The sequence below is a fragment of the Saccopteryx leptura genome, chromosome 4, assembly GCF_036850995.1.
Source record: "Saccopteryx leptura isolate mSacLep1 chromosome 4, mSacLep1_pri_phased_curated, whole genome shotgun sequence".
In the NCBI taxonomy this organism is placed as follows: Eukaryota; Metazoa; Chordata; class Mammalia; order Chiroptera; family Emballonuridae; genus Saccopteryx; species Saccopteryx leptura.
Genome location: NC_089506.1, coordinates 126,116,956 through 126,136,121, shown reverse-complemented (window position 1 = coordinate 126,136,121; position 19,166 = coordinate 126,116,956). Strand labels below are relative to the sequence as shown.

The following is a 19,166-nucleotide window of genomic DNA, read 5'->3' as shown; positions in this document are numbered from 1 at the left end:
TGAACCAACCAGCTGAAGCCAAACATTGACTTGTTGTTCCACTTATTTATGCACTCATTGGCTGCTTCTCTTACATGTCCTGACCAGGAATTGAACCTGCAACCACAGTGTGCTGGTTGGGTCTATCCACTGACCCAATCAGCAAGGGACAGAAGGTCTTAATTTTAAGACAGACTTATTGGTCAGCCTGTTGGTTAGTACAGCATCACAGAAGGGTTCACACTAGTTTTCTCCTTTTCTGTTCTGACTTCCAGTTCTGACAATGAGAAACCTGGCTCCTGACACCCTTGTTACAGTTACTTCTTCTGTCAAGTCCCTGGACAGACGCTACTTCCCTGGCCCTCCTGTGCTCTCTCTGCCACGTGGACACTCCTCATTCTGCTGGGGTGCTGGCCCCAGGTAGATAGCCCATCCAGGTCACTGGACACAGTCACCTTGTCTCAAATAATGGAAGTTCCTCCTTTTCCAGGGCTGCTGGCTTGCTTGCTTTCTCGTGTCTTTCCTCTGCTGGACTCTGATGCTAGTCACAACCAGCTTTCTTCCTGAGCCCGGAGAACTTTCAGTATTTCATTTTTTGATTTAATGTGTGTTGAAGGTTTGTTGTTTTTGTTTTTTGGTCTGATTAAGGAAGTTTCTTTCTACTCCTACTTGAATACAAGTCTTTATTTATTTTTATTTTTATTTTTATTTTTATTTTTTTTGTGGCAGAGACAGAGAGAGTCAGAGAGAGGGACAGATAGGAACAGACAGGAAGGGGGAGAAATGAGAAACATCAGTTCTTCATTGCGGCTCCTTAGTTGTTCATTGACTGCTTTCTCATATGTGCCTTGACCGTGGGGCTGCAGCAGACTGAGTAACCCCTTGCTCAAGACAGCGACCTTGGGGTCCAAGCTGGTGACCTTTGCTCAAATGAGATGAGCCCGCGCTCAAGCTGGCGACCTCAGGGTCTCAAACCTGGGTTCTCCGCATCCTAATCCGACGCTCTATCCACTGCGCCACCTCCTGGTCAGGCACAAGTCTTTATTTTTTATCACAGTTTCATTAGTTTCTGTTCAGTGTATTTTGAAGCTTTGCTGTTAGACACACGATCTGGAGTTGTCACGTTCTCCTGGTGAACTGACCCCTTGTTGCTAGTCTGTCCTGCGGCTTTCTCTGCCTGGAGTCTCTCATCCAGTGGTGGTCAGGCTGCTTCCCCTGGTTGCGCCGGCATGTTTGTCTTTGTAATCAACTTCTGACCTCCGTCATCATGTCTGAAGTGCATTTCTTGTGGGTAGCCTGTAGTCAGGTGTTCTAATGGTCGTGTCTATATTTAATTGGCACTTTTGCCCTGGACATGGTGAGTGCCACTGGGCCAAGCCAGGCAGTTGTGTCTGCTTTCTGCCCCTCACCTCCTCCTCCTGCCATAGGGCTGGGGCTACTCAAACTTGGCCCACTGTCCCTTCTTTCTTGTCTGTGATTTTTCAGGGTATTTCTTTGGGTACTTTTTCTTTTTTTTTTTAACTTTATTTATTCATTTTAGAGAGGAGAGAGAGAGAGAGAGAAGGGAGGAGCAGGAAGCATCAACTCCCATATGTGCCTTGACCAGGCAAGCCCAGGGTTTTGAACCAGTGACCTCAGCGTTCCAGGTCGAAGCTTTATCCACTGCGCCACCACAGGTCAGGCAGGGTACTTTTTCTAATGGTTGTTCTAAGGATTACAGTATACAGATACTTAGTATCTCAGTCAAACTGTGTCAACATTTTACAAGGGGAACGGGAATTTCACCACCAGTCAGACCCTTCACCCCTCTGTGGTCGCAAATGTCACCTCTTTCTACACTGAGAACTTCATCAGACAGCATCGTCATTTTCTTTCTTTTTTTTTTTTTTTTTTTATAGAGACAGAGAGAGAGTCAGACTGAGGGATAGACAGGAACAGACAGACAGGAACGGAAAGATGAGAAGCATCAATCATTAGTTTTTCATTGCACATTGCGACACCTTAGTTGTTCATTGATTGCTTTCTCATATGTGCCTTGACCACGGGCCTTCAGCAGACTGAGTAACCCCTTGCTTGAGCCAGCGACCTTGGGTCCAAGCTGGTGAGCTTTTTGCTCAAATCAGATGACCCCGCGCTCAAGCTGGCGACCTCAGGATCTCGAACCTGGGTCCTCAGCATCCCAGTCCGATGCTCTATCCACTGTGCTACCGCCTGGTCAGGCAGCATCGTCATTTTCACCTTTCGCTATCAAGCATAACTTTAAGACTCAGGAAGGAAGTGTAGTCTGTGAATTTACCCAGACTCTGGCCTTTCCTAACTGTCTTCACTCCTGTTGACCTGGGTTTCCTGGGCTGCCAGCTCCCTCTGCCTGCACCTTAGAGAGAGAGGAAGGGGGAAAGAGAGAAAGACATGGATTTGTTGTTTCTCTTATTTGTGCATCATTGGTTAATTCTTGTGTGTGTCCTGACTGGGGATTGAACCCACAACCTTGGCATATCGGGTCACGCTCTAACCAACTGAGCTACCTGGCTAGAGCTTTACACTGATTTTGAATGTTAACTCTTTGAGTAGTGAGTTTTTTTCATGCTCATTGACACCCAGGAGTGAGTTGTTGTTTTTTCAAAAAATGAAATGAGTTCCAGTTCCAGTTTTATTAACTTAAAATCATGTTTGTTTGATAACCAATTTATGGAAACAAGAAGAACATACATTAGCCTTTTTTTAATGTTTCTTTACACATTTTTAAAATAAATCGATTGTACTCTGGATGGTCTGGAGGCACGAGGATGTGCATGAACGTTCGTACTACTCAAAGGGTTAAACCAACCTTATGTTTCTGGAATAAACACACCATGTGATATATTCTCGTATTAGTATTTCATTAAGAATTACTATCCTCGCCTGACCAGGCGGTGGCGCAGTGGATAGAGCATCGGACTGGGATGCAGAGGACCCAGGTTCGAGACCCTGAGGTTGCCAGCTTGAGCGCAAACTCATCTGGTTTGAGCAAAGCTCACCAGCTTGGATCCAAGGTTGCTGGCTCGAGCAAAGGGTCACTTGGTCTGCTGTAGCCCCGGTCAAGGCACATATGAGAAATCAATCAATGAACAAGTAAGGAACCACAAGGAAGAATTGGTGCTTCTCATCTCTCTCCCTTCCTGTCTGTCTATCCCTTTCTGTCCCTCTCTCTGACTCTTCCTGTCTCTGCCAAAAAAAAAAAAAAAAAAAGAATTACTATCCTCATGCACATGAGCCAATGAGTCATACTAGTCTCTAACATTCCCCTTGTGATGTTCTTGGTAGGTTTTGTGATCATGGTTTTTCTGGTCTCAGACGTGTTTCCTGTTTCTCTGTTTTCTGGGGGAAAAAATTTGCATTGGACTTAGGTAAGTTTTTCTTTAATTGGTTTGATAGGATTTCTTTAACCGATTGACAGAATTCAACTTTGAAACCACCTAGGTTTAGCATTTTCTTTGTGAGAAGCTTTAAATGGCGAATTCAGTTATTTTAGTTAGAGGACTACCCACATTTTTTCTTTCATGTTGTTGTGAGTTGGGGGTGCAGAGAGAGAGATCAGCAGACGAAATCATCAAGGACAAGCAAAGGACCACCGCTCGCTCAGGCAAATGGCCCCAAGTTCGCGCTGTGTCCTAATTTTATTCACAAGACTTCAAAAAGCTTGTTTACTGAGAAATTGGCATAACATCAAGTGTAACTTTTTTTTAAATTTAATTTAATTTTGTTTTATTTTTTTAATGGGGCGACATGTAACTTTTACTTAAAGATACATGGAGTGCACCTGCAGGATAGCTTAGTAGTAACATAATATCAGAAGGCATTAATTGCTATTGCTTCTATGGATCCCACAACATTCCTCTCTTTATCTCAAGGGATAACCTTGGAAGGTACAGAAATCTTATGAGAATGTTTTACTGAGAAAAAGCCCAGCAACTGCCTTCAGTCACATAGACCTGTTTCAGGGACCCACCTTCAAGTCACAAAACAATTCTCTTGGCAAAACATTCTTTTCTTGTTGGCTGTGTTCCCATCCAAGGCCATGCAATGGGTTATTCCACTACACATGTTGTCAATTTTGTTATATTCTGCTAGAAAACTGTCCCTTTCATCTAAATGTTCAAAGCTTTGGTAGAGAGCTGTTCACTTCTCCTCCTGAGAGTGGTAAGGCCTGTAGGACTGATGATGGTGTTTTCTCCTCACATGGTGTCCATCCTTGCTGGTCTCACCAGGGACTTATCTGTCCTAAGAGAACCTTTTCAAAGAGCCAGCTGTTGGTTTTGTTGGTCCTTTAATCCTTCGTTTATATCAATATTTTATTTCCTCATATGTCACATTAGCTTCATTCTTTCCTTCCTTCTACTCTCATTTTCTACATCCCATGACATCCCATGAGATAATGTCACCTCATGGGGTTTTTAGCCTTCCCCTTTTTATTTTGTTTAAAAATTTTTTTAAATTAATTAATTAATTTTTTAAATTTTCTTCTTCTCAGTGCCCAGGCCAACTTTGCTCCAATGGAGCCTTGGCTGTGGGAGGGGAAGAGAGAGACAGAGAGGAAGGAGAGGGGGAGGGATGGAGAAGCAGATGGGCGCTTCTCCTGTGTGCCCTGGCCGGGAACCGAACCCGGGACTCCTGCACGCCAGGCCGACGCTCTACCACTGAGCCAACCGGCCAGGGCCTAGCCTTCCCCTTTTTAAAAATAAGTTTCTGCAGCTCTAAATACTTCTGGGGGGTCAGTTGTGGGTGCATTTCATTATTTTTATAAGCAGCGTTGTCATGATACTCAGTTCAGAATCATTTCTAACATCCACCTGACTTCTCCTCTGACTCGTGTGGTGTCTGATGTTTTCTTAGCTCCCAAACAACTGGGAGCCTGGTGCACTTGGCCTTCGGACTCTGGGGGCAGGTTGATTTTCTTTCTGCACAGATTCCTGCTTTCTTAGCATGAGGGTCATACTTGATGTTGAACACACCTCCATTTCCATGGAGACTCTCTCTTCCCCTCACCTTCACATCGAGGGACCAGGAGTGACAGTAGGTGTCCTTGCAGGAGCAGAGAAGTGTGCACCTGCCCTGGATGACATGGAGAGGGGCAGGCGACCCCACCCTTCCCTGTGGCCTGACAGAACCTCTCTTTCTACAGGAGGAGCCATGCCAGCTAATGGTGCGTCCATGGGGATGGGGCTAGCGCTCAGGCAACTGGGAGACAGAGCACATCTGCTGAGCTTCCTGGTGACCCAGCTCAGAGAAAAGGTACAGCTCCTGACAGGTTGTGTGGGTCTCCAACTGGGAGTGTTCACGGGTGGGGGGGCAGCATAAGGCTCTAGAGCTGTGACATCACACGTGTTGCTGTACATGTCTGTGCTGTTTCCCTCCAAGGCACCAGCTACTGGGAGGGGCTAGTGCACTTAGCTGTGTTTCCCAGACAAGAAGACGGCTAGAGTGAAGGTATGGGTGGCGGGCAGGCAGACATTCGGGACATGCTTGCAGTCTGGACTCCTGTGCAGATGGCACAGACGCCAGGCTCCAGCACAAACCACCTGTCCTATGTATGCAGGGTCACATGCAAGTTTGCCGCCACAGACATGCACCATCTCCTTCTATTGTGGTAAAGCGTGGTACACCACATGAAGTGCACCGTTCTGTGTGTGGTTCAGTGACCGTGGATGCAGTCACAGTGTCATGTGACCATCTCCAACTATTCTCAGAACTTGTCCATGATCCAAACAGAAACTCTGTCCATGAAACCCACCCCCACCCCGGCACCCTCGGCTCTTTCTGTCAGTGAGCCTGATGACAGTTAGTAGCTCACACATGTGCAGTCATGCATGTTTGTCCTTTTGTGAAGCTCACACACGTGTGGTCACATGTCTGCCCTTTGATGTATGGCTCATTTCGCTCAGCAGAATGTCTGTCCATATTGTGTCCCAGTGTGTTCCACACTTTGCCTCTTCCCCTGACGAATGCTAGGACTATTTCCACCCCTGGCCACATGAACACGTGCACAGGATATATCCTGTCTGTTTTCAGTTCCTTGAAGCACCACCAGCTATGTTCCACGGTGGCTGCCCGTGTTGCCTTCCTGCCAGCGGGGCATGAGGTTCCATGTCTCCATGTCCTTGCCAACCTTGAGTTCCTAACTGGTGGCAGCGTCCCAGCAGGGCGAGGGAGGTAGTGCCTGACTGTGGTTGTGACCTGCACTGTTCTGGCTGCAGATAACGTTGAGCACTTTCCAAGGGCCTGTCAGCCATCGCACATCTTCTCAGAGTATCTGTTTTGTGTCTTTTGCCCATTTTTATCTAGGTTGTTGTTTACTTTTGAGTTGTAGGAGCTCTTTGTGCATTCCAGATGCAAGTCCCTCATCAGATAGACAGTGTTTAGAATTTTCCTCCCATTCTATGGCTTGTCTTCTCCCTTCCTTGCTCCTGTTTTTTGAAGCACCAATGGTTTTTTTTGTTTGTTTGTTTTTTAACAGAGAGAGAGACAGATAGGGACAGACAGACAGAAAGGGAGAGAGATGAGAAGCATCAATTCTTTTTTGCGGCACCTTAATTGTTCATTGATTGATTTCTCATATGTACCTTGACCGTGGGGCTACAGCAGACCGAGTGACCCCTTGCTCGAGCCAGCGACCTTAGGCTCAAGCTGGTGAGCTTTGCTCAAACCAGATGAACCAATGCTCAGCCGGCGACCTGGGGGTCTCGAACCTGGGTCCTCCGCGTTCTAATACTATGCTCTATCCACTGCACCACCGCCTGGTCAGGCACAAATGGTATTACTTAATTTTTGGGGGGGGTGTATTTTTCTAAAGTGAGAAGCTGGTTGGGGGAGGCAGACAAACAGACTCCCACATGTGCCCAACCGGGATCTACCTGGCATGCCCACCAGGGGGCAATTCTCGGCCCTTCTGGGGCATTGCTCCACTGCAACCGGAGCCATCCTAGCACCTGAGGCGGAGGTCATGGAGCTGTCCTCATCGCCCAGGCCAATTTTGCTCCAGTGGAGCCTTGGCTGTGGGAGGGGAAGAGAGAGAGAGAAAGGGGAGGGGGGAGAAGCAGATGGGCGCTTCTCCTGTGTACCTTGACCAGGAATTGAACCAGGACTTCCACACACCAGGCCAACGCTCTACCGCTGAGCCAGCTGGCCAGGGCCACAAATGATTTTAATTTTGATGACATCCAGTGGGTCTGCTCTGATATCACATGTCCCGCTACGTTTACTCCCATGCTTCTCATGAGGCAACAGAAAGAGGGGATGTCCACACGTCCTTTCAAGCTCATGAGTGTACAAGTCCCACCATAAACTCTGCCTGACCTGTGAGGCAGAACACCATCTGTGCAGCAAGCAGGCAGTCCCAGAACCCACACCATCTGCCTCCCAGTACGCTCACTGCTGTGGTGGGCGTGGGCTGGACCACTCTTTATGGTGATGGGATCATGGCTATGTGCATACATCAGGGCTGCAGGTCCACAAAGCTTCTGGGTCTCTGTTTTCTAGTTCTGCCCACTGTTGAAATTTCATACGCCCACACGTGCCCATGCTGCAGCTGGGGATAAACATGATACAAGAGCTTCCAGTTTTGTCTTGGAATTAACTTACTTATTTATTTTTTAATTTTATTTTTTGGCCCTGACCAGTTGGTTCAGTGGTAGAGCTTTGATCTGGCACATGGATGTCCTGGGTTCAATTCCTGGTCAGGGCACACAGGAGAGGTGCCCATCTGCTTCCCCCCCCCCTCGCCTCTCACTTCTTTTTGCCTCTCTCTCTCTCTCTCTCTCTCTCTCTCTCTCTTCTCCCCTGTGAAAGGTAGGCCGAAGGAGGACACCCGAGTTCAGGTAAGAAAAGTTTATTGCGGGGTCATCTGCTGGGCTGACTCCTAAGGCAGAGGTCAGAAACTGTTCTCTAACAGGTAGGATTAAATAGGGGATTTGAGGGTGGGGGCTGGTAGTCGTTACGGGGAAAGGATAAATGTAGTTTTCAGCAATTTATATAAGATTAACTGTAATCAAGTTAGGGGACCTTCCATACCCGGGTGAGTCACCCAGATGCCTGGGGGGAGGTGATCTGGAACGTCCAGGTTGTCAATGTCCCTTTGTCTACTTAAGGGAGGAGGGGGTCATGGTCCCTGCCTGCAACCCTATCATTCCAGCCTTTTGTTATATATTTATGGGGCCGTAGTCCTTTTTCTGAGGCTGCTTCCTGCTGACTAGGAGCAGTGAGTTCTGGGAGGAGACAGCTGGCCTTGGGCTGCGGTGGTGAAGTAGGGACCTTCTGGAAGGTGGCTTGGAGTAACGAGTTTGTGGACAGTTCGGTTAGTAAAGGCCCTCAGGCGGTCCTAGAGAAAGTTAGAGAATAAGTGCAGAAAACAGGGCCCAAATGCTAAAATGACAAAAATAAAAGTGAGTGGGCTGATAAATGGTAACAACCAAGATACCCAGTTTGTGCGGAGCTACTGATTCCAAGACCCCTCTTGTCTGTCATGGATTCGTTGGGCTCATTCCTTTAATTTGGTGACTGCATCTCTAACCAGCCCTGACTGGTTGAGGTAAAGCAACATTGTTCTTCTAGAAAGACACAATACCTCCTTTTTCTGCTGTCAAGAGATCCAGGCCTTGGAGATTTTGTAGTACAATAGCAGCCAGGGAATCAAGTTGGTCTTGGAGTCTTATCAGAGTGGAGGCAATTTCCTTTAGGGAGTTTTAAAGATCTTGAAGAGGGAGAGTGAAAGTAAGACAAGGAGGTGGCTAGCCCCCTTGCCCATAGGCCCACCCCTGTAGAGATTCCTAGGGCTGCTAGGAGATGGATTACCTGTATTGCCTGTTTGTTTCTTTGCTTGATTAGAAGAGTGCTAGGGACAGGGAAAGGCTTGTTGGATGGAACTATGTTGATGTTAGGTTTGAGGTAGACTAGGGTACAGGTTCCAGTCCAAATAGTTGGGAGATACATGTAGGTGTTAGTCCCACACATTTTTTTTTTTTTTTGTATTTTTCTGAAGCTGGAAACGGGGAGAGACAGTCAGACAGACTCCCGCATGCGCCCAACCGGGATCCACCCGGCACGCCCACCAGGGGGCGACACTCTGCCCACCAGGGGGCGATGCTCTGCCCCTCTGGGGCATCGCTCTGTTGCGACCAGAGCCACTCTAGCGCCTGGGGCAGAGGCCAAGGAGCCATCCCCAGTGCCCAGGCCATCTTTGCTCCAATGGAGCCTTGGCTGCGGGAGGGGAAGAGAGAGACAGAGAGGAAGGAGAAGGGGAGGGGTGGAGAAGCAGATGGGTGCTTCTCCTGTGTGCCCTGGCCGGGAATCGAACCCGGGACTTCTGCACACCAGGCCGACGCTCTACCACTGAGCCAACCAGCCAGGGCCTAGTCCCACACATTTAGAGAGCCCCTGACCTGGTGATACAGGCTGAGAGGTGAAGAGAGAATAGATGGACAAAGGGTCGTTCTTGTCTTTCTGTTTCTGAGTTCCAGACAGTCAGGGTGGAGGAATGAGCAGCCCCAACAAGGAGGGGAGATATGAGAGGTGGATTGTTTTGAGCATTGTAATCTTGAGGAGGATGGAGTGAGCCAGGGATAGAGTTGTGTGGTGGGATAGGAGCATTTGTGTTGTGAAGCTGTAAGAGTAGGGGGTCCCGTGAAGTGGACAGGGTTAGAAAATAATCTGTTTGCTTCTGGAGAAACTTGATAGTCAATTCGGTTGTTTTGATGATTTTTAGGAAGTTTAATAGTTATTGTGATATTGCAGAGTTCAGAAGGAAGGTGACCTACTGGGATAGTACCTTGAGCAATAAAGTAAAAGAAGAGGGTGTTGAGAGTGACTGGCCCTTGGGCAGCAGACGTTAGAGGTTTTATTTTCTCTAGTTGGCAGTAGTAGGAGGTCTGGTACAGCTTGTTTGCTCGGTTTGCAGCTGAGGTGGGGTAATCTCTTAGGAGAGTGTCAGCTCTCTCGAGGAGAGGTGGCCCCTTTCTGAATCTTGTACATAGAGTGGTGTGAAGGAGATGAGTATTGTTAAGAGGAATAGGGAGAGCTGAGTAAACTGAAGATGACATGGACAGACACATCCAGCAGTCGGCTGCATAGGAGGAATTTGTCTTAATTAGGAGATTTTGAGTAAGATTAAGGGAGCTTTCTAGGTGTGAGGATTCCAAGAGGGAGGGTATGGGGGCAGAGTATGCCTTTAAAGGTAAGGAGATAAGGAAGAATAGAACAAGCTGGAATCTTTGTCCTGTCTGTTGTCAGTGGGTAATCATAGTTCTCACGGCTCAGGCTGTTCTTCTTTTGGGATTTTAGTCAATCTGACATGGTGGGCCCTAAGGGGGAGCAAGCATATTATTGTAATGTAATGTAACCAGCAAGTTCGACAGAGACACCAAGGTAGGTTTTACAGAAGAAATTTTAGAAGGAGCTTTATTAAGCACGCAGTGCATGGAACATAATCCCAAATCACGCAGCCAGAAACACAGTTCTGGGGCTGCTTTTAAAGACAAATCATATACTGGTTGGGGGAAAAAGAGGGGGAGCATGATACAAAAGTCATTAATCTTACTAACAAGCTCATTGAATTTTACTTTCTTGTTATAACATTTATATATAGGATCTGTCAAAAGGAAAAAAACATTCCTACACACTAAGACCATAAGATAACACGGTAGTGATAAATGTTTCACATATTTGGCAAAGACATTCCCAAACATTCTAGGATTTACAGCCTATCCCTGTCGCCACAATAGTGGGAAATGTTTAGCTTAGGATAAGGAGAGAAGCCAAATGAAGTTACTTTTGCTAAGAGTGTTGGGGTTAGCTTATTAGGAAGTCCAAAGCTAGTCCCCGCTTGCTTAGTTTACAACTTCTGCACATACAAAGAATTTCAAAATGATGATTATTAGAAAGCATATACAGGTTTTTCATGGGGGGGAGGGGGCTCATGATCCCTTTGTCTAGAGGTATACAGCACTTTCTTGACTCCAGGATGGTAGGGTGAGTCAGGATTAGTGTAGGAATTTTTAATTAAGGTATGTAAATATTGTTTCCTGAAGGCTTTTAAGAAATAAGAGGAAGGGGTTTTCAGATAGGTTTTACCTTCTTTACTCTGTCCAACAAGTGGTGTCAGTCCTTCCAAATTCTAGCTGAATTTGTTGTATCTGAACAGCGAGAAACAAATGCCTTGCCACACACACAATCAATTAGCCAAATTAAGAAATTAAGGAGTCTTTAATGCCAGTGTGCGGACCACACAGTGGCTGAAGCCTTTCAAATCATGGGCCTGACCTGTGGTGGCGCAGTGGATAAAGCGTCGACCTGGAAATGCTGAGGTCGCCGGTTTGAAACCCTGGGCTTGCCTGGTCAAGGCACATATGGGAGTTGATGCTTCCAGCTCCTCCCCTCCTTCTCTCCCTCTGTCTCTCTCTCCTCTCTGTCTCTCCTCTCTAAAATGAATAAATAAAATTTAAAAAAAAAATCGTCTTCAAATCAGTATGGTGGGGAGCACAATTTGGGGATGGCTTTTAAAGGGAAAATTACATACTGACTGAGGAATGGGGAGGAGAGGCAGCATAGCAGTAAAACAAAGCAGTGAAACAAGCTTTCTTACAATGTTTATCTACAGGGTGAATTCAGGGAGAAACATTCTGAGAACACCTGCAACTTTGCAAAGCTAGCCCAAGGCCAGGAATAGGGTCTTTTCAGAAAAAGAAAGTTCTACTAAAAGTCTCTTTGTTTTAGAGAAAGTAAGTTTTGCCAAAAATTATTCATGTTAGGAGCCTTTCTTTTCTACACTTCACCTTTTGCCCCTGCAAGCTCTTCTTGCATTCTTCTTGTTTTTTCTTCCTCAGAAAGGAGGGGTAAGGGGTCTGATTCTTCCTTTTAAAATATTAATGTTAACAATTTTTCAGTTCCTTGGCACGTTATCACAATATCTGGGTGATGATTCAGGTAGATTGGAAGGGCCTTCTGTAGGCATGTGTGGAGATGGAGCTTCAGGTTTTTTTAATTTAGAGAGATGAAACCAGGGGGTCTTTTTCTGGAGTTCTGTGGCCGTGGGATTGGTGAGGAGAACCTTGAGATTCACAAGGTTGAGAGGTAGAGGTAACTTTGTAACACAAGTGGGCAAATCTGGCTGGCCAAGAAGCAGTAACAAGGTCAACTCGAAGGACTGGAGGTGAGAGGAGAGAGAGACTCTGAATTTGAAGAGTAGGTCTCGGCCTAAAATAGGTGTAGAGCATCCAGGTAGGAGCAGAAAAGAGTGTGCAAAGGAGACACCATGTATTAGATAAGGCAGTGGATCCGTGGCAAGTGAGGAGGAAAATAAGACAACACCCACAACAGATAGATCTTCAAGGGATGAGCAGGACCCGAATATTCAGGCAAGGCAGAGTAAGTGGTCCCTGTGTCTATAAGAAATGAGATCAGCTTACCTGCCTCTTGGATAGCTACCCTAGGCTCGTCCATGGTGACATGAGATGGGTTCAGTGGCCCTGGGCACCTTCAATATTCAGTGGCAAGTCCCAGTAGACTGGGCAAGGTTAGGTTGGAGGTGGTTGGTAGGGGTGGAAGAGACTGAACCCTCCCTTGGAGGAGCGAGGGGGCAGTTTACCTTCCAGTCCCTTTTTCCCACAGCAAGGGCATGGCCCTGGCGGGGGCCAAGGAGGTAGACAGGCTTTTCCCAATGACCTTCCTTTCCACACTTGAAGCAGGGCCCTGATGGAGTCTTATGAGGACCCTTAGGGGCCTTGGAGCCTTTAAGGGTGGCCGCCAAGTACTGGTATTTTGCCTGATCTCTTTGGGCTGTCTGCCTTCTCCTGTTCCCCTTGGTTATTATAGACCTAAAAACCATGCTCAGGAGATCTCATTGAGGGGTTTGAAGGCCCTTCTCTGCCTTTTTAAGTTTTTTTTTGTATGTTTGGCTGATTGGGAGATGAAATGAGTGTTAAGAACTATGTAAAAAAAAAAAAAAGAAAAAAGAACTATGGCCCCCTCGACCAAATTGGAGTCAATTTTAGTATATTTTTGGAGTGCCTCCATTAGGCAGGACAAGAATTGAGCCAGATTTTTGTCCGCTCATTGTGTAACTTCTCAAGAGTTTTTCGTAATTACCTGCCTTGTGAGCGGCCTTTTGGAGTCCCGCTTTTAAGCAGGCAGTCATATGATTATGGAGGTTCCTGCCAGGTTTGCCAATTTGATAATCTCAGGTAGGATCTTCCTGGGGAACAGCTGCTGCTCCCACAGGTTTTTGATTGTCCTACAGAGGTCATTGGCATGTGCTGTGCAGCCAGCCAGACTCGCACCTTCTCTTCAGGTAGTAAGGTGGAAGAGAGGAGGCTATAGAGGTCATTCCAGGTCAGATTGTATGACTGGGTTAGATGTCTAAATTCCTTTATGTAAGTGTCTGGGTCAGTGGAGAAGGACCCTAGTCTCTTCTCTATCTGGGACAGTTCTGAGAGGGAGAACGGGACATGGACTCTTTACAATCCCCTTGGCCCTGTCTACCTCCTGGAGGCGGAGGAGGGGGCCTAGGGGGTCATCAGTGTCTGACTCTAAGCTTGTATCATCCCCAGATGGCAGGGAGTTGTCAGCATAGGGAGGGAGAAGAGAGGGAGCAGAGAGAGGGACAGCGTGATTAGCTGGATTGAAAGGAGGGTCGGAATTTGTGGGAGGAGGTGTGGAGTGTGTTAGGAGGATCTGATATGTGGAACAGGTTCGACAGAGAGAGGGACGAGAGCGGAGAGCAAAGAAGGCCTGAACATAGGGGATTTCCATCCACTTGCCCTTGCGTTGACAGAAGTTATCAAGGTCTCGAAGTGTGTTAAAATCAGAAGTGCCATTTTCAGGCCATTGAGACCCGTTATCTAGTTGATATTGGGGCCATGCAGTACTACAGTTGTGAGGCTCCCATGATATGAAGTTAGAGGCTATGAAGGGTGAGTGCGAGAAATTCTAGAAGGAGGAAGGGCCAAGGGCAGAGGTGTCCCCCTGTTCCCTCAGCCAGTCTCCATGAGCGAGAACGAGGATTCACTCACATTGGGTGCCCTCCTCAGACCTGTGAGGATCAGGCCCGAAGGCTGAGAGGGTCTTCCTGGCCTAACGCTAGGACTTTCGAAGACTGAGTTCGACCAAGGATGACAGAGAGATAGGAGACCCGGACTAGGAAAACTCATTACTCACCCCATGAGAGAAGAAATCAGGCCGGTGATGTTCACAGGGTCAGCAATGGCAAGAGTGGAAAGCCCCAGAGAAGGGCATCCTCTAGGTAGGTCCCAGAGGAACGGCCAGGAGGTGGATCAAGTCCAGGGGAAGGGAAGTGGGAGAGAAGGGCGATCCGGCAGGTCATGGCAGGCATCCCTCCTGGGTTTTGGCACCAAAATGTAGGGTCGGCTGAAGGAGGTCACCCGAGTTCAGGTAAGAAAAGTTTATTAGGGGGTCATCTGCCAGGCTGACTCCTAAGACAGAAGTTAGCAACCAGTTCTCTAACAGGTAAGGTTAAATAGGGGATTCGAGGGTGGGGACTGATAGTCTTTATGGGGAAAAAGGAAAAATGAAGTTTTTAGCGATTTATGTAATATTAACTGTAAGCAAGCTAGGGGACCTTCCATACCTGGGTGAGTCAATCCGGATGCCTGGGGGGAGGTGATCTGGAACGTCCAGTTTTTTTATGTCCCTTCCTCCACTTAAGGGAGGAGGAGGTCACGACCCCTGCCTGCAACCCTATCACCCTGCAGCCATGGCTCAAGTTGGCCCTGGGCACTGAGGATGGCTCCATGGCCTCTGCCTCAAGCGCTAAAAAATAAATGGCTCTGTGTTGGGTTTTTTAAATTTTGCCTGCTTGTTTACGGCTATGCCATATGTGTATAGTCTATGGAAAACTCTGGGTCCTTGCCCTCAGGGTGGCAGATTGCAAATTGCGAATTGCCTTCTTGCTTAGGAGGGGCAGTTCTTTGCTATTGTTTGCTGGAGAAGGGTTTTTTCCCCCCAGCCGGTTTTGCTAGGCAGAGGAGTGCAGAGAGAGAGAGAGAATTGAGGGGCTTGGAAGCCCTGCTGAGGCTGGTGGGGGCCTAGGAGTCCGGAGAGTGAGTTCGGGAGAGTCCAGAGAATGAGTCGGGACTTCGGGAGCCCTGAGTGAATGGGAAGCGGTCTTCCCTGCCTGTTTGCTCATCTGCTGTTAACAAGACTTTAATAAACAGAATGAGTCACCATTTTCTGGCTCCACAGTTCCTTTACCATCTGCCCAAATCCAAAGAGAACCTGCATCTGCATGGCAGTGACCACTGGTCATACACTCTGTTTGCAAGAGAGCAAGGGCCCCAGATGGGCAGAGCATCACCCTCTAGTGGGCTTGCTGGGTGGACCTTGGTCAGGGCGCATGCGGGAATCTGCCTCTACCTGCCCTCCTCTCACTAAAATAAATTTTTTTTTAATTATTTTTTATTATTATGGGAGGTCAATGTTCAAGAAGTTGCTTCACTTTAGTTGTTCATCACTTGCTTGTCGTATGTGCCTTGACTGGGCAAGCCTAGGGTTTCCAACCAGCAACCTCAGCATTCCAAGTCGACACTCCAGCCACTGTACCACCACAGGCCAGGCCTGTTTTTTGTTCATTCATTCATTCATTTTTATTAAATGAGACGCAGGGATCCAGAGAGACAGACTCCCACATGCTCCCCAACCGGTATCCACCCAGCAAACCCATTGGGGGGCGATGCTCCGTTGTTCAGAACAGAGCCATTTCAGCACCTGAGGCGAGGCCATGGAGCCATCCTCAGCACCTGGGGCCAAATTGCTCGAACCATTCAAGCCATGGCTTCAGGAAGGGAGTGGGGAGAGAGGGAGAGAGTTAGGGGAGGGGTAGAGAAGCAGACGGTTGCTTCTGTGTGCCCTGACTGGGAATCGAACCCAGGACATCCACCTACGGGGCCAACACTCTACCGCTGAGCCAACCAGCCAGGGTCTTTTGTTTATTTTTTAATGAACAGCGGCTGTTTATCAGATTATCACCCTTTTTAGTATCTGTGTGACAAATTTGAAGAATACAGTGCTCATCAGGAATTCATATAGGGTCACTGTACTTGATCTTCCTGAGGATATAAAGGGAAGTCGGGGTAGAGAGTCAAGGGGTCTCTCTTGATGCCTGTTCTTTGGCCCTCTGAGTGTCAGGAGGACAGCAGACATTGTCAGGTGAGGCAGAGAGCTGCCCAGGCCTCCACATGGCCGACAGCAGTCTCCTAGCCTTCCATCAAACTCTGCCTATGTCTGGTCCCCAACCTGTCAAGCACCTTTTCATTGTCAAGCCTCCTGCCTGGCTACCACCCGTGGGTACTCATGTTCTTTGCCAACTGTTTCCAGCCAGGACTATGCTCAGGAAGAGGGCTTTAGAGCCTCTACCTCTATCCAGACACTTTCATGTACGGACACTCCCAACCTGCCCTGGGGCCAGTCTGTAGCTCTGTCACAAGCGCCCTCATCCACTATGTGTGGGACAGGGGGCTGGAGGGCAGCAGTGCAGATCAGTCTGTAGCTCTGTCACAAGCACCCTCATCCACTATGTGTGGGACAGGGGGCTGGAGGGCAGCAGTGCAGATCAGTCTGTAGCTCTGTCACAAGCGCCCTCATCCACTATGTGTGGGACAGGGGGCTGGAGGGCAGCAGTGCAGATCAGTCTGTAGCTCTGTCACAAGCACCCTCATCCACTATGTGTGGGACAGGGGGCTGGAGGGCAGCAGTGCAGATCAGTCTGTAGCTCTGTCACAAGCGCCCTCATCCACTATGTGTGGGACAGGGGCTGGAGGGCAGCAGTGCAGATTTGTGAAATGACCAAATTAAACCAGAAGAGAGACTGATGACCACATTTCGTCTCTGATTTTCCTGAACTGTCTGCCATCCATCTCTGCTCTTCTGCTCCAGAGTAGTATCCTCTTTCCTAACAGTGCCTGCATACGCCCCAGGTGCTCCAGGAGCCCCTGGAGGTGGACACCGTCCAGTGTGAGCTTCCTAATGTGGTGGACCATGTGCACTTGGAGGTGTTGGAGCTGCAGAAGCAGGTGGCTGAGCTTGAGAAGCATCTTGGGATGGTATGCCAGGATGGCAAGGGGCCTCTGACCAGGCCGCAGCCGCACACTCCCGACACTGTGGCCCCTGGGAGACAGGTGAGTTCCCTGCGCTGCCCTGTGATCTGCCCCTGCTGGCTGTCCCAGGCCTCGCTGTGGAGGGTGCCTGTACATGCTGCCCACATGGTAGCCAGCAGAGCCCAGGCCTGTGGGCAACACCACCCTCTTCCTTCCCTTCCCTGGTGCTGCTCACTCTTCTTTCTCTCTCCCCCTCTTGATGGACACCCTGCTGAAGGGGGCAGTGCCAGCCTTAGTCCTTCAGGCCTCTACGACCCTTCAGTTCAGAAGCCATGTGTAGGAAACCCACACATGTAACAAGGACGGGTCTCTATCTTCCAAGCAGGAGTCCTGATGAGTTGCTAAGAGGTGCTGAGGAGCCCCAAAACTGATTGCTAAGTTGAGGTTTCCTTCAAGAGGACCCTGTAACTCCCATGAGCTTCTCAGTGTCTGAAACTGCTGCCTGTGCACCCATGACGGGCCACCTGTTTGGGCGGCACAGGCTCCCACCCTGGTCCTGTTCCGGTCCGCAGCACCCACTGCCTGTCTAGCTCCATGGGTTTGAGCTGCAGAGAGAGCTCTGCAGTAGCATGCTGTCCCCTACGTGTGACAATCCAGCCACCTTTTTTCTTACCGAAGGCATCTTCTGACATGCCTTCTAAGACCTCTGTCAGTTCCTGCACTGACCTGTGGTGACCTATGGTGGCCAATGCCGTCAGCAGTGACAGATGGTGACCTGTTCATCAGCAGAATGTGTTGGGAACAGTAGGAATAGCATGGAAGGGTTCTCCAACATTCACCGACAGGAGTAGCATGGATGTTGAGGACAACACAGCCACACGCCATCATGTACCTCAGCACTCTCATCCCAGGGCCAGATTTGAGAGTGGAACTTAGGGACACGGAGGAACATGTGCCAGGACCTACTGCCGGGGTGGAGAGGACTGAGTCTATGGCACTCTCTGCCCAGGGGCCGCAAGGACAGATGTGCCTGGGGGAGGGGGGGCGACCCTGTGAGGAGTATGTGCAGGAGGCACAGTGCTGACGTCTGCACTGTGGACATGATTCGTCCCCGCAGCCCCGGGACTCGAGGTGTAGTCCTGGCCCAGAGTGTGCTGTCTGCTGCCGCCTGTGTCCACAGCTCATCCCTGGAACTGCCAGGCACTTAGGCCACTTGAGCCCTTGCAGTGCTCCCATCACTCACCGATCCCACTTGTCTAGAGTGAAGGGGGAGAAATCATGCAAATAAGCAGAACTTGAAATCAAGATGTGTAACCCGCCTGACCAGGTGGTGGCACAGTGGGTAAAACATCAGACTGGGATGCGGAGGACCCAGGTTCGAGACCCTGAGGTCGTCAGCTTGAGAGCAGGCTCATCTGGTTTGAGTAAAGCTCACCAGCTTGGACCCAAGGTCGCTGGCTTGAGCAAGGGGTCACTTGGTCTGCTGAAGACCCGCGGTCAAGGCACATATGAGAAAGCAATCAATGAACAACTAAGGTGTCACAACGAAAAACTGATGATTGATGCTTCTCATCTCTCTCTGTTCCTGTCTGTCTGTCCCTGTCTATCCCTTTCTCTCTATCTCTATAGGAAAAAAAAAAGATGTGTGACCTACAGCAGACAGACCAGAGTATGTGGGAACAAGCCCCTCTGGACCTTAGTTCTGCACAAGGGTCAGGGCCTCACATTCCTTTCCAGTCTAAGCATCCTGTGACGTTGGGGATGTTACTTCCTGGGTGAGAAATTTGAGGCACAGGAAACCCAAGTGGCCAGTCCCTCCACCTAGACCAGGCTATATACCACAGCTCTGCCCAGCTGCCCAGCTGTGTGTTTATGGCAGGGAGGCAATGGCAGAGGGGGAGGGGAAGGCCGATAGTAAGGATACCCCAGGGGGTGTCTGGTATGTTGTGGAGAGGGGCACATGTCCCTGGGCTGAGACTCCCTAGGAGCAGTGACAGACCCCTGCCTGACACTGGCTTCTGATTCCCGCTGTGCTGAGAGGAACCAGGACAAGGGGCATGTTCCAGTATGGGATATGACGGGGGACACAGGAACCTGCCTGTAAGGCCCTGT

General features: G+C 48.8%; 1 protein-coding gene across 2 annotated transcripts in view; it reads left to right on the top strand.

The window, feature by feature from the left end:
- CCDC57 (coiled-coil domain containing 57) overlaps positions 1-19,166 on the top strand; it is a 139,121-nt gene that overhangs the window by 48,971 nt on the left and 70,984 nt on the right. For both annotated transcript variants that reach the window (XM_066381624.1, XM_066381625.1), the window contains 2 exons: positions 5,141-5,250; positions 16,917-17,135. In XM_066381624.1, coding sequence (XP_066237721.1) covers positions 5,141-5,250; positions 16,917-17,135 — 329 coding nt within the window. The remainder of the gene's footprint in view (positions 1-5,140; positions 5,251-16,916; positions 17,136-19,166) is intronic.